A 13,196-nucleotide genomic window follows, 5' to 3' on the forward strand; every position below is an offset into this window, starting at 1 on the left:
AAAACCCGTAAAACCAGCGGCTGCAGGGAAGTGAGCGGTGAGAAAAAAAACTGCTCGTTAGCAACCGCACAGCTCATAACGAAAAACTCGTAATCTGGCCGATATTTTTTTTAATAAGGTTGTGAGAGTCCACAAGCCATTTTGTCTGGAATTAAACTCCTTATCACTAGCAGAAGGCAAACATACCCAACATACCAAAAGCTTCCAATCCCTCCCACCTCTCTATTAGGGTCTCAGTCTTATTTTTGCCTTCACAGGAGAAGGGGAAGAATAGAGGTGCTTCAACATTTTTTGTTGACAAGAGTTATTGTTATTATTATTATCGGTTATTTGTATTCGCCAACAGTATTCCGCAGTGCTCTCAGACCAACTTGAGACCTATATCTCCCTCGTAGAGCTGAAAATAGGACAGTACTTGGGTAGTGACTCTCCTTTTGGGAGTTAGTCACAAGCCACAGGTGTCCGCAGGGGACTTTTCCCCCTTTTGGGGTCGTAGTTGTACTTCTCTAAGATATCTTTTGCTGTTGCTTCACAGCAATGGGCTCTCTACTGGATGCAGTAACTCTGCAGCTGGTAAGTAAAGTAGGTGAGTGCATATCAGGTAAGTACCCCTGGCACTCACATAGCTCACTCACAGGCTAATAGTAGGTACATACACGTATGCATATCATACCCAGGGGACACTTAAAATTGCCACAGACACAGGCTTCAAATCAAGAACCTTCCCTCGGTGAAGGTTTCTTCTGTCTTATGTACCCAAGAACCCAGAGAAGGCTTGTTCCTTATTTTAATGTGTTCAAGATCTTGAACTTATGGTGTGATTCCTCCCAGGTTCCAGATTTGGAACAGGGTCAAATATTTTGTTCCAATCTCTTTATTGTACCAAAGAAAGAATGTTCAGACCTATTTTGGATCTAAAAACCTTAACAGTGAGAGGCCCCTACTTTCAAAATGGAAACCATTTGCACCATTTTACCTCTGATCCATAAGGCCAGTTTATGTATACAAATACAATTTAAAGGATGCATACCTTCATATCCTTATTCACAGGGATCATCATCGTTCCTTAGATTTGATTTTCCAAGATCAATACTTCCAGTTTGTTGCTCTGCCATTTGGCCTTGCCCTCCGCTCCCAGATTTTTACAGAGGTCTGGGAGCTATGTTGTTGGTTTTAAGACTTAGGGTATTTTAGTATCTCTTTTTCCTGGACATTATTTTTGATTCAGGCTTCATCCTTTTATTTGGCAATGTCTCATACCAATAAAACTACTGCTGTTTCTTCTCACAAGCATGGTTGGAAAAATCATTGTTCCTAAGAATTCCCTAGTTTCATAGACCAAGTCTCATTTCTGGGGGGGTAATAATAGACTACTTATCTATGCTCCTTTTTCTCACAGACCAGCTCAGATCCAAGTTGCAAGAGGCTTGTACGTTGGTAGCTAAGTGCATGGAAATAGTGGCTTTGATGGTCGCTGCTTCAGATGCCTTTCCATTTGCTTAGTTCATCTGCATCCTCTTCAGCTTCGCATTCTGAACAGTGGTGCTGGGATTACAATCAATTAGCTTAAAATATTTTTGGATTAAAAGGTGAGGAATTCTATTTCTTGGTGGATTAATCACCAGTCAATCACTTTGGTAGCATCTTTCTATTCGTTCATCTTGGGTAATCATAACCAGAGATACCAGCCTATTGTGTTAAGGTGCAGTCTGGGGATTGTAGAGAGCGCAGAGGTTCTGGTCTCCTTAGGCGCCAAGGTTACCAATCGATGTTCTCGAACTTAGGGCTCTCCAGAGATGGCCTGTTCTCTGCGTTTCCAATCTGACAATGGCACAGCTGTAGCGTTTATATCAATAATGAGGTGGGAACTTTCAGTTCCTTAGTGGTGAACTAGGTTCAGTCGGAAAATAGTGACTACCATATGGCCTCTCGTCTAAATCACAAACTTCCAAGATACTATACAAGATGCAGAGAACCACAAGCAGAACTAGTAGATGTTCTGGCAGTTCCTTGGTTGTTTCTGATTTCTCCAGCTTGGCCTTGCAAAACTTATTATGTTGACTTAGTTCAGTTCTCCAGTGTTTCCTATTTGGCCTTTTCCTCTGCATTGAAATCCCTTGTTGTAAGGTTAATTTTTTCATCAAAATTTCAAAAGGTTTGTTGAACTTGCAGGGAGAGCAGACCTCCTTATACTTTCTTTATACACACACAGCTCTTTATATTATATCTTGCTTTATACATAGAGCCCTATACTTAGAAAGAGCAATTTAAAATGAACATTTTAGTACCAATCTCTCCTTCCCCCACTAGGGGTATAATTTCTTCTTTTGATACTTGTTTCTATAACTTTTCTGTATCCATAACTGCAGTACTGACATTTTCAGTACAGGTTGAAGTGATTCTGTGCTCACAAAATAGATAATATGCAATAATGACACTGGTAGCTCAGGATAAACACATATAATCATATAAACATGTATCTTGTAGCACCCTGGATATACCAAGCTCTTTTGTCATGAGCAGCCTAAAAAAGTAAAAGCAATAAAACCCAAAACCGTATAAAGCAATAGTTTATTGTATAATGCTGTAAATGATCAGGCAAATATATTCGTCATAGAAAGGCAATAATGAGATATACAGTACTGAAACAAGGAAAGCATAAGGTTATATATATGATTGTATATGCAGCAAACAGCAAGCATGGGCTAGTAATGTAGTTGTGACTCAAGTAAGTAATCAAAAACCTCCTAAAAAAAAACTCCCCTTGAATGATAAGTGAGGGTTAGGAAGTTTGTGTTGTGAACAAGGATGATGTAACTTCGCGTGTGTTCCTTGTGTAACATAAAGAAGTGTTGGTTTTGTCACAACACACCACAGCTGTCTGACTTCAGACTAAGGGATTTGATTCTTTGTTACACAGAGGATTGGATACCATCACTATATCCAAAAGGGATGAAGAAAAAAACTGACATCTGTTTTTACTGCGGTCGTATAAAAATGGTCTCAGATATTAGAGATTTATACTAAATACTGAATAATTGGTTTAATTCTTTCTTGTTACAAAGTCATGAATTATCTGATTAGAAACTGTTCTTCAGTAAGATTATGGTGATAGTAAGTGCGCTAAAAAGAAAGCTAAAGGTATCCAATATTATCCGGTATTAAAAAGATATGTATAAAAGTGGAAAGTGTGATAAATGTGTATAATTCACAGTCAAAAATAAAAAAGGGGGTGTGAGGGGAAAAAAAGGGGTCTAATGCAAAAAAAAGGACAGTGTCCGCAAAAAATAAGTGATATTGTATCTTGGGAAGAACTAATATAATCTTCTAATCATGATGTGCTAAAAATTCAAAATATGTAACAATAAGTGATGTGTCTATATATTGGTGTAATTAATATCAAACTTAGATAGTGTATGTGGGAAAAAAAACAATACTTAAATTGTAACGAAAAAACTATACTATCCAAAAAATTATAATATCCAAAAAATTATGCAGCCTAAATCATATATCAAAAATATTTATTTATACACACTCACAAGCAAATAGAAGGGACGTCTCCCCTAATAAAAAAGTAATAAAAACAGATTTAAGCAAGTAGAAATTCAATTCTAAAAAAGCAGACTTTGCTGAGAAAATGTGTTAAAAAATCCACAATATTGTGCAGAGATGAGACAGTTCCTTATAGCATCGAACCTTTCGTTGTTGCTTTATATGTAGATTTTACTGACCAAGTTCAGGATTTAGGAAAAAGTGTAGAAACTGTTCTTCCATCCACAACTGTGGTAATAATGTCAGTGTGATGTAGCATGCGTGCAAAGTGTAATGTTTAGACTTGCGAAAGTTTTGTGCAGATTCCCTGTCCTGTATCTCTCCTCGTCCGTCTCCTCCTATCTCTTCCATGTCCTTGGTATATATATATATGTCACCCTATGGGAAAAAGGGGCAACCAGACGTGGACTCCTTGCTCATGTGCTTAGAGGAATATGGGCTACAGCTCACTGACGATGCCCAAACGATCATTTGGGGGTTGCTGTGTTCCTTGTTCAGAGAGGAATTGCCTGGTATTTCTGCACTGGACTGACCTTAATAGGTTTGATCTGACTGATATACTACAGGAAAGTTCTAATCTGTGAAAAGCATTACTGGGCTAAAGAAGCTGCACACAGTTTGTAAATCGCCATAGAACAGGCTAACAATGGTATTGAGCTGGTTGTTCGTTCCTGTGAGTGCACTTCTCTCTCTGTGTGTGTGTGTGTGTGTATATACAGTGGTATATATATATATATATATATATATATATATATATATATATATATATATATATATTTCTCTTGTTAAGTGTATTCAGTCCACGGATCATCCATTACTTATGGGATATATTCCCTTCCCAACAGGAAGTTGCAAGAGGATCACCCAAAGCAGAGCTGCTATATAGCTCCTCCCTCACATGTCATATCCAGTCATTCTCTTGCAACTCTCAACATAGTAGGAAGGTGTGAGAGGAGTGTGGAGTTTTATACTTAATTATTTCTTCAATCAAAAGTTTGTTATTTAAATGGCACCGGAGTGTGCTGTTTTTTTTCTCTCAGGCAGTATTCAGAAGAAGAATCTGCCTGCGTTTTCTATGATCTTAGCTGAAGTAACTAAGATACACTGGCTGTTCTCGCACATTCTGAGGAGTGGGGTAACTTCAGAAAGGGAGTAGCATGCGGGGTCCCCTGCAGATGAGGTATGTGCAGTAGATTATTTTTCTAAGGAATGGAATTGACTAAGAAAATACTGCTGATACCCGATGTAATGTAAGTACAGCCTTAAATGCAGTAGTAGCGACTGGTATCAGGCTGATGAATGTATGTGCAATAAGTAATTTTCTAAGGAATGGAATTTGACTAAGAAAATACTGTTATACTGAAGTAATGTATGAGCCTTAACTGCAGTAGAAGCGACTGGTAGCAGGCTTATTAATAACACTACCTAACTTTTAAAATGTATGTTTAAAAACGTTTACTGGCATGTTATTCGTTTTTGTGAGTACTTTGGTGATAAATCTTTTGGGGCTTGATTTTTTCCACATGGCTGTCGTATATTTCTGCATAGAAACCGGTTAGCTGAGGTTTCCCACTGTTGTAATATGAGTGGGAGGGGGCCTATTTAGCGCTTTTTTGCACAGTAAAAATTCAGTCACAGTCTTCCTGCTTCTTCCTCCTTGATCCAGGACATCTCTAGAGAGCTCATGGGTCTTCAAAATTCATTTTGAGGGAGGTAATCAGTCACAGCAGACCTGTGACAGTGTGTTTGACTGTGATAAAAAACGTTAATTGTTAAATTGATTATCCGTTTTGGGTATTAAGGGGTTAATCATCCATTTGCTAGTGGTGCAATGCTTTGCTAACTTAATACATTTTACTTTGAAAATTTTGGTTGCTATAACTGATTTGGCTTATGTGTTTTCCACCATTTCCGCTGCTACCCTCGACTGATTACCAAGATCAAACAGGAGAGAGCATCAGTGATTCTGATAGCGCCTGCGTGGCCGCGCAGGACCTGGTATTCAGACCTAGTGGTGGACATGTCGTCCTGTCCACCATGGTCTCTGCCTCTAAGGCAGGACCTTCTAATACAAGGTCCTTTCAACCATCCAAATCTAATTTCTCTGAGGCTGACTGCATGGAGATTGAACGCTTGATCCTATAAAAGCGTGGCTTCTCGGAGTCAGTTATTGATACCTTAATACAGGCACGGAAGCCTGTTAACCAGAAAAATTTACCATAAGATATGGCGTAAATATTTATATTGGTGCGAATCCAAGAGTTACTCATGGAGTAAGGTTAGGATTCCTAGGATATTGTCCTTTCTACAAGAGGGTTTAGAAAAGGGCTTATCTGCTAGTTTGTTAAAGGGACAGATTTCTGCTCTGAATATTCTCTTACACAAACGTCTGGCAGAAGTTCCAGACGTCCAGGCTTTTTGTCAGGCTTTGGCTAGGATTAAGCCTGTGTTTAAGGACTGTTTCTCCTCCGTGGAGCTTAAACTTGGTTCTTAAAGTTCTTCAAGGGGTTCCGTTTGAACCCCTTCATTCCATTGATATTAAGCTTGTTATCTTGGAAAGTTCTGTTTTTGATGGCTATTTCCTTGGCTCGAAGAGTCTCCTGAGTTATCTGCCTTACAGTGTGATTCTCCTTATCTGATTTTCCATTCAGACAAGTAGTTCTGCGTACTAAACCTGGGTTTTTACCTAAGGTAGTTTCTAACAGGAATATCAATCAGGAGAGTGTTGTTCCATCATTATGTCCTAATCCTTTGTTAAAGAAGGAACGACTTTTGCATAATCTGGACGTAGTCCGTGCCCTGAAGTTCTATTTTCAGGCAACTAAAGATTTTCGTCAAACTTCTTGCCCTGTTTGTCATGTACTCTGGACAGAGGAGAGGTCAAAAAGCTTCGGCAACCTCTCTCCCTCCTTTTGGCTTCGTAGCATAATACGTTTAGCCTATGAGACTGCTGGACAGCAGCCCCCCTGAAAGAATTACAGCTCATTCCACTAGAGCTGTGGCTTCCACCTGGGCCTTTAAGAATGAGGCCACTGTTGAACAGATTTGCAAGGCTGCAACTTGGTCTTCGCTTCACACTTTTTCAAAATTCTACAAATTTGACACATTTGCTTCTTCGGAGGCTGTTTTTGGGAGAAAGGTTTCTACAGGCAGTGGTTCCTTCCGTTTAAGTTCCTGCCTTGTCCCTCCCATCATCCGTGTACTTTAGCTTTGGTATTGGTATCCCATAAGTAATGGATGATCCGTGGACTGAATACACTTAACAAGAGAAAACATAATTTATGCTTACCTGATAAATTTATTTCTCTTGTAGTGTATCCAGTCCACGGCCCGCCCTGTCTTTTTTAAGGCAGATCTAAATTTTAATTAAAACTCCAGTCACCACTGCTCCCTATGGTTTTTCTCCTTTCTTGTCTTGTTTCGGTCGAATGACTGGATATGACATGTGAGGGAGGAGCTATATAGCAGCTCTGCTTTGGGTGATCCTCTTGCAACTTCCCGTTGGGAAGGGAATATATCCCATAAGTAATGGATGATCCGTGGACTGAATACACTACAAGAGAAATAAATTTATCAGGTAAGCATAAATTATGTTATAAAAAATCCTCTGTGTGTGCCTGCACTTACAATACAGTAGAGTCATCAACCAGGGTGCTCAGTCAAAAGTTCACACAGTCTTACTTCAATCAAGGACTGCACTCGCTGGATTCAACTCAAAGAGTCTTTAAAATCATTATTGTGGTAACGTTTCGGGTTTGCAGACCCCTTCCTCAGACCAGACTGTCTGGTCTGAGGAAGGGGTCTGCGAACCCCGAAACGTTACCACAATAAAGATTTAAAGACTCTTTGAGTTGAATCCAGCGAGTGCAGTCCTTGATTGAAGTCAGACTATATATATATATATATATATATATATATATATATATATATATATATATATATATACAAATATGGGTCCTTACCTATGAATGCCGTATAACCACATCTTTCCATTCATTGCGTGCCTCACGAGCTGGATGCCAAAGGGAGCACGCAACGATTGGAGGAAGCCTGATTCGTCATCGCTGTGCTAAATACAGCCGGAGCTTGCAGGTGGAGGATCGCTGGTCTGCTTTTCATAAAAGAAAATTATTTTAAAAAGAAGCTTCATTGTAAAGTTTAATGATTGAAAGTGCCCTTGTTTTGTAAGAGTATTTAAGATTCCAAGCACTTATTCATTAAACTTTACATTCACTTTCATTGCATGGGTTCTTTATTTGATAAACACTTTCTGTGTGCTGCTTAATGAGCAGCTACAATGTGTTGTTTTTGTTGTTGTTGCGCAGTACCTAATGGTAACATGAAAGCTTCGCAGTCGTTCCTGAAAAACCTTGTACACAACATAGTAGAAATATAGTTTGTTTTGTGCAGATCAAATCTACCCAGAATTTAAGTTGTGAACTTATTTATATGGGTCAATAAACACCAAGGTCTGCCAGGCAAGGTGTGTTATTGTATAAACGTGTGTGACACAAGATCTGGGGTAGTGGGGAGGGAAGGCATGTTGGTTAATGAAATTGTTAGTTTCAAATCTCTTGTATTTAAATTTGGGTAAAGATTATGCGCACCACAATGATCTGAAATGGCCTCAAAGTTCTTACAGCTAACCATAGTTATATAGACTCACAGTACAGTATTATTATTATTATTATCGGTTATTTGTAGAGCACCAACAGATTCTGCAGCGCTATAAACAGTACAGAATGACTTATTGAACCATAGTACTTTTTTAACTTCTGCTTCCTTTATCTCCTTTTCTTCCTGTTTACTAATTGCTCATAGCCCTTTGGACCCCCTTAAACATAGGATATCACAAGAAAAGGGGAGCCATGCACAGTCAGGCAAGATATTTGCATAGAGTGGCTTAATTAATTCCTAAGGGTTTACCAACCTCTATTTAAATTTGATTTCTCAACTTCTGTGCTTTGTTGGTATTTGTATTACCACACACATATGAAAATTAGATCTCTATATTAACGTTAATGGACATGAAACCCAACATTTTTCTTTTAATATTCAGAGCATAATCAACTTTCCACTTTACTTAGTTATCAAAATTGTTTCATTCTCTTGTCATCCTTTATTGAATGAGCAGCAATTCACTACTGGGATTTTAGCTGAATACATCTGGTAAACCAATATAAGTCACCAATCAGCAGCTAGACGAGGTACTAAAGAGCTCACACATTTTAGATATGAGTAGATGTTTCATCTTGTTTCTATGTTGTGACCAACTGTATATTTTCATTTGTATTTGTAGCCGAAATGAAGTTTGAATCCTGCAAAACCTCTGACAATACAAAGTCAAAAGAAACTATGGAACCTGGCATTCCTGTATTACATATCCAGAAGTATGAACAGCCCTTTCAGGAAAGTGGAATGTAAGCTCTCTTAGCAAAATACATGTGTAACCTTACACAAAGCATTGCATTTGTAAGGTATTTTCCATCTTCAAAACACAATGAAAGATTTAAAAAGCTTTCGGTACTTGGCTTTATAATTGTGTTGTACATAAAATAATTATTTCTGTACAGTTATTTAAGTATTAAAATGAAACCCCTATCTGCTTGAGACTGTTTTAATAGGACTGGTAATTAATCCTATTGGTTAATTTGACAATTCAAATCAGCCAATAGAAATGAATCAATATGATTTCTCTTTTCAATCATATAATGAATCCCTTCTTCACCATGTTCACCCCCAGGTATCTAGTCCTGAAATGTCCTGTGACATTTTACATTGTTTATTAACTTTAGTTCTTTTACTTTTCTAGAAGAGAATTTGTTCATATGTATATTAATAATTACTGGAATCTAAGGTCTGTTTCACTGAAATTATTTTGCTTGTTTTTTTTTTTAAGTTCCCTGCTTGGAATTTCCAGATATTTATGGATAGGAAGCTCTGGTTCTCTGATTTTAACAAATACAGCTAATTCTGAAGCGGAAGCTGTATTAGATTTTAAAGGTATAACCATTTTATTCATTTGTATTCATTTTATTATTATTATTATTATTATTATTATCATTATTATAGTTTAAGGTTTTTGCACATACTTGTTCTTTGTGTTTTGTAGACAGTTTAAATCAGGGGCATATTTAGGGCCAGTCTAATATGCTGCTTCTTCTTCATATATCCAATTCCCCTTACTGGTGTTCATAAGGGAGTACATATAGAATCAAGGGTAATACTTCATGTAAATCTTACTCCCAGTGTTGAGATATTGTATGTAGTTCAGTGAATAGGCTAATAAAATAACATGTTTATAATACCAGTCTGGTACCAGCTTATTCCCTTTGTGTTTTCTTTTGTTTTTGTTGTAAGCTCTTTCTTAAAGTCATAGTTGTTTATATATACGTTTGTTCCCTTTGTTGCGTTCTAGGTCCACTGGCCTATCAGATATGACTCCCTTCCTCTAGACTGATAAGTTGCCCCACCAAAATGTCTCCCCAAATATGCAGATACTCTAGTTATTAGGCCAAGCATGAAATTGCCTCTACATTATCCTCATATAAACCCCCATGTATTAAGATCGACACTTATACGCCTCACTACTTCCCTTTGCCTTGCTTTGCCTATATTTGTCTCCCCATCTGGAAATTATATATCCTGGATTAGATATTTTAGATAATAGCTCATATTAGACAACTGTAGGCCTCCTGATATTAATAAGAGTGGTTTAACAGCAACTGTTATATTTCAAATACATTAATACATTCCCTGCTTGTAATTAAAATTCAAGGTCCAAGAGCGACCGTTTTTAACATCTGAGCTCCTCCTTTTGTTCATTTAGAGTGAATAGGTCCATAAGTGGCCCTTTGAAGTTCTGGAGGAGTACTTATCTCATATGAAAAATATTAAAATGGGGTTCCAATATTAAGGTTCTGTTTTATTGTGCAGGATAGCACAGTATTGTTCTTCTTATTATATACAGTTTGGTACTTTGTAATTCATTAATTTGTTCCTGAATGTAATTGAAAAACAACCATTGTTATGTCCATTGTATATATGCTACTGAACTTTTGTTTACTGTTTTCTATTTGAACAACCTCAATAAAAATTTAAAATAAAAAATAAATAAAAAAATAACATGTTTATTGTAGAGATTATATTTGTGGGAGAGAAAGTTCTCTCCTTTATAAATGTAGCTTACTGAGGTTCTGTGACTTTATGGCATACAGCAGTATTAGCCTCTTTTCTTCTACAGTCTACTCAGAAGTTCCATTACTAATTCCTGCTGGGTTGAATCCTCTTGCATTTTAGAAATCAACCAACCAAGAACCTTTTTTATGAGCTAACAGAAAGTTAATTGAAACAAATTCCTCTATTAAATTAGTTGATAATTGAATATCATCAAAGCAAAATTACTAATGTGTAATACATTGTAATTATTATTTTAGGGACAGGATACATAACATTTTTTTTATGTGGGTGAAATGACTAAACTGTTCACCAGAGAGCAATAACGTTTAGGGATTCAGCTACTGTATATACAGACATGCACTACCTGTCAGATTTTAGTTTAAACAGATTTTAATTAACCTTTTCCATGCAAAAAAAATATTTTTGCATATGTTCTTTCATTTGCACGATTTTTGAATAATAATAATCAGTAGTAGTAATAGAAAAATATATTTATACTAAATTTACCACTAAGTATAAAGCAATGCAGTCTGTGACGTTACACTATTGTCTTATTCTTTCTGCTTTCAAAGATTATGATGACCTCAGCATTCATGTAGCTGGTTCATGCTCAGTGACAGTTAATGTGGGCACTAAGGTGAGTATAGACTGTGACATTTTTTTAATTACCACAATGGGATCATTAAAATGTTAAAGGATTTTTCTTTCATGAATCAGAGCATACATTTTTTTTTAAAATGTTCTGCATTCTTTTGTTATCTTTTGTTGAAAAGCAGGAGATATGCTCGGGAGCGTGTTTGGAGCACTATATGCCAGAGCACTAGATGGCCACACTTTTTCCTGCCATGTAGTTCTCCAGACACAGAAATTTGATGATAGAAGTAAATTATACTCACTTTTGTGTTAGTGTTTGTAGTGAAAGTAGTAGGAGCTGAATTTATGAAAAAATCTAATGATTTAATAAAATAATAAGTCTCAGAATAGGTAGTGCAAGCTTTTTACAAATATTAAAGTCAATCACAATCTAATTATGATCAACCTCATAGTATTATAAATGAATGACTGCATTGGGAAGTCATAAAGCCTAAAAGCGACACAAAACCCCACGTTTTTCTTTCATGATTCAGATATAGGGGCCAATTTATCCTAGTGCGAGCGGACATGATACAATGTAGCGTATCATGTCCGCCGCACATCGCTAAATGCTGTCGGCATTTATCATTGCACAAGCAGTTCTGGTGAACTGCTGGTGCCATGCCGCCCCCTGCAGATTTGCGGACAATCGGGTGTCAATTAGCCTGATCGTATTCGACAAGTTATGGAGCAGCGGTCTTTAGGCTCCAGGCTCTATCTGAATCATGAAATCAAAATTTGGGGTTTTGTATCCCTTTAAGGAATGCTAATGTCATCATTTCTCCTCAGGAAACTAGCTGTTACGTTTTCAAATTCTAATAATCATCCAATAAGTTACTATCCCTCGCTAAATAGTCTTCAATATTTGGCTCTAGAAAACTCTTGCTCTACTCTTAGGGCTCTATTTATCAAGCTGTTGGCCGCTCTACAACTGCAGGTTCTCACAAGAGAGCCTGCAGTCAGTATTTATGAAGCAGCGGTCATCATACCGCTGCTTCCCTACCCTCTTCTCCACCTCTTAGGTGGAGAATTTCAATCTCTCTGGTCTCGTCCGAACGGTAAAATTGACAGCTCCTGCCAGCGCGTGATTGGCTGTGCGCGGGCAGGGGGCGGTGTTGCACAAGAGCTCAAAATAGCATAAAACATAAAACCGCAAAATCTTGGGTTAGTGCCACTCATTAATACAACCACTTGCTAATAGCTTCCTGTAATACTTGTGCCACTACCAGTCTGTAGAAGCAGTTTTTGTAACTCACTGACAGAATCTCTTACAATTGGCTTGTATCAGCAATCATGCTATTTGTTAATGAAGTATTATCCCTCTTGCTAATATCCATTTCTATTAATATTTTAAGAAGTCATTAATTAAACTATCTGCAACAAGCCTATACTAAAGAAAAGTGTAAAAAGAATATGTGTTGAGTATTTTATTAGTCTACTATTGCTTCTAAATAGCTTTCGGCTAGATTACGAGTTTTGCGTTATGAGGGGTGCGGTGCTAACTTGCAAGTTATTGTCACTGCTCACAAAAACCCGGCGTTAACAGGCAAGAAATAAGCGTAGAGCAAAATTGAGCTCCATACCGCACTCCAATACTAGCGCTGCTGAAGGTTGCAGTAAACTGGTTTTCTCTTGTAAGGTGTATCCAGTCCACGGATCATGCATTACTTGTGGGATATTCTCATTCCCAACAGGAAGTTGCAAGAGGAAACCCACAGCAGAGATGCAATATAGCTCCTCCCCTAACTGTCATAGCCAGTCATTCTCTTGCAACTCTCAACAAGCAAGGAGGTCGTAAGAGAGAGTGGTTAAATATAGCTAGTTTATTTTCT

The 13,196-nt window shown here is 37.5% G+C and overlaps 1 protein-coding gene across 1 annotated transcript in view; it reads left to right on the top strand.

The window, feature by feature from the left end:
* Positions 1-13,196, top strand: part of WDR27 (WD repeat domain 27) — an 896,914-nt gene that overhangs the window by 174,624 nt on the left and 709,094 nt on the right. Inside the window, 4 exon segments of the mRNA XM_053712226.1 lie at positions 536-586; positions 8,852-8,972; positions 9,452-9,555; positions 11,304-11,368. Coding sequence (XP_053568201.1) covers positions 536-586; positions 8,852-8,972; positions 9,452-9,555; positions 11,304-11,368 — 341 coding nt within the window.

The sequence above is a fragment of the Bombina bombina genome, chromosome 4 (assembly GCF_027579735.1).
Source record: "Bombina bombina isolate aBomBom1 chromosome 4, aBomBom1.pri, whole genome shotgun sequence".
In the NCBI taxonomy this organism is placed as follows: domain Eukaryota; kingdom Metazoa; phylum Chordata; class Amphibia; order Anura; family Bombinatoridae; genus Bombina; species Bombina bombina.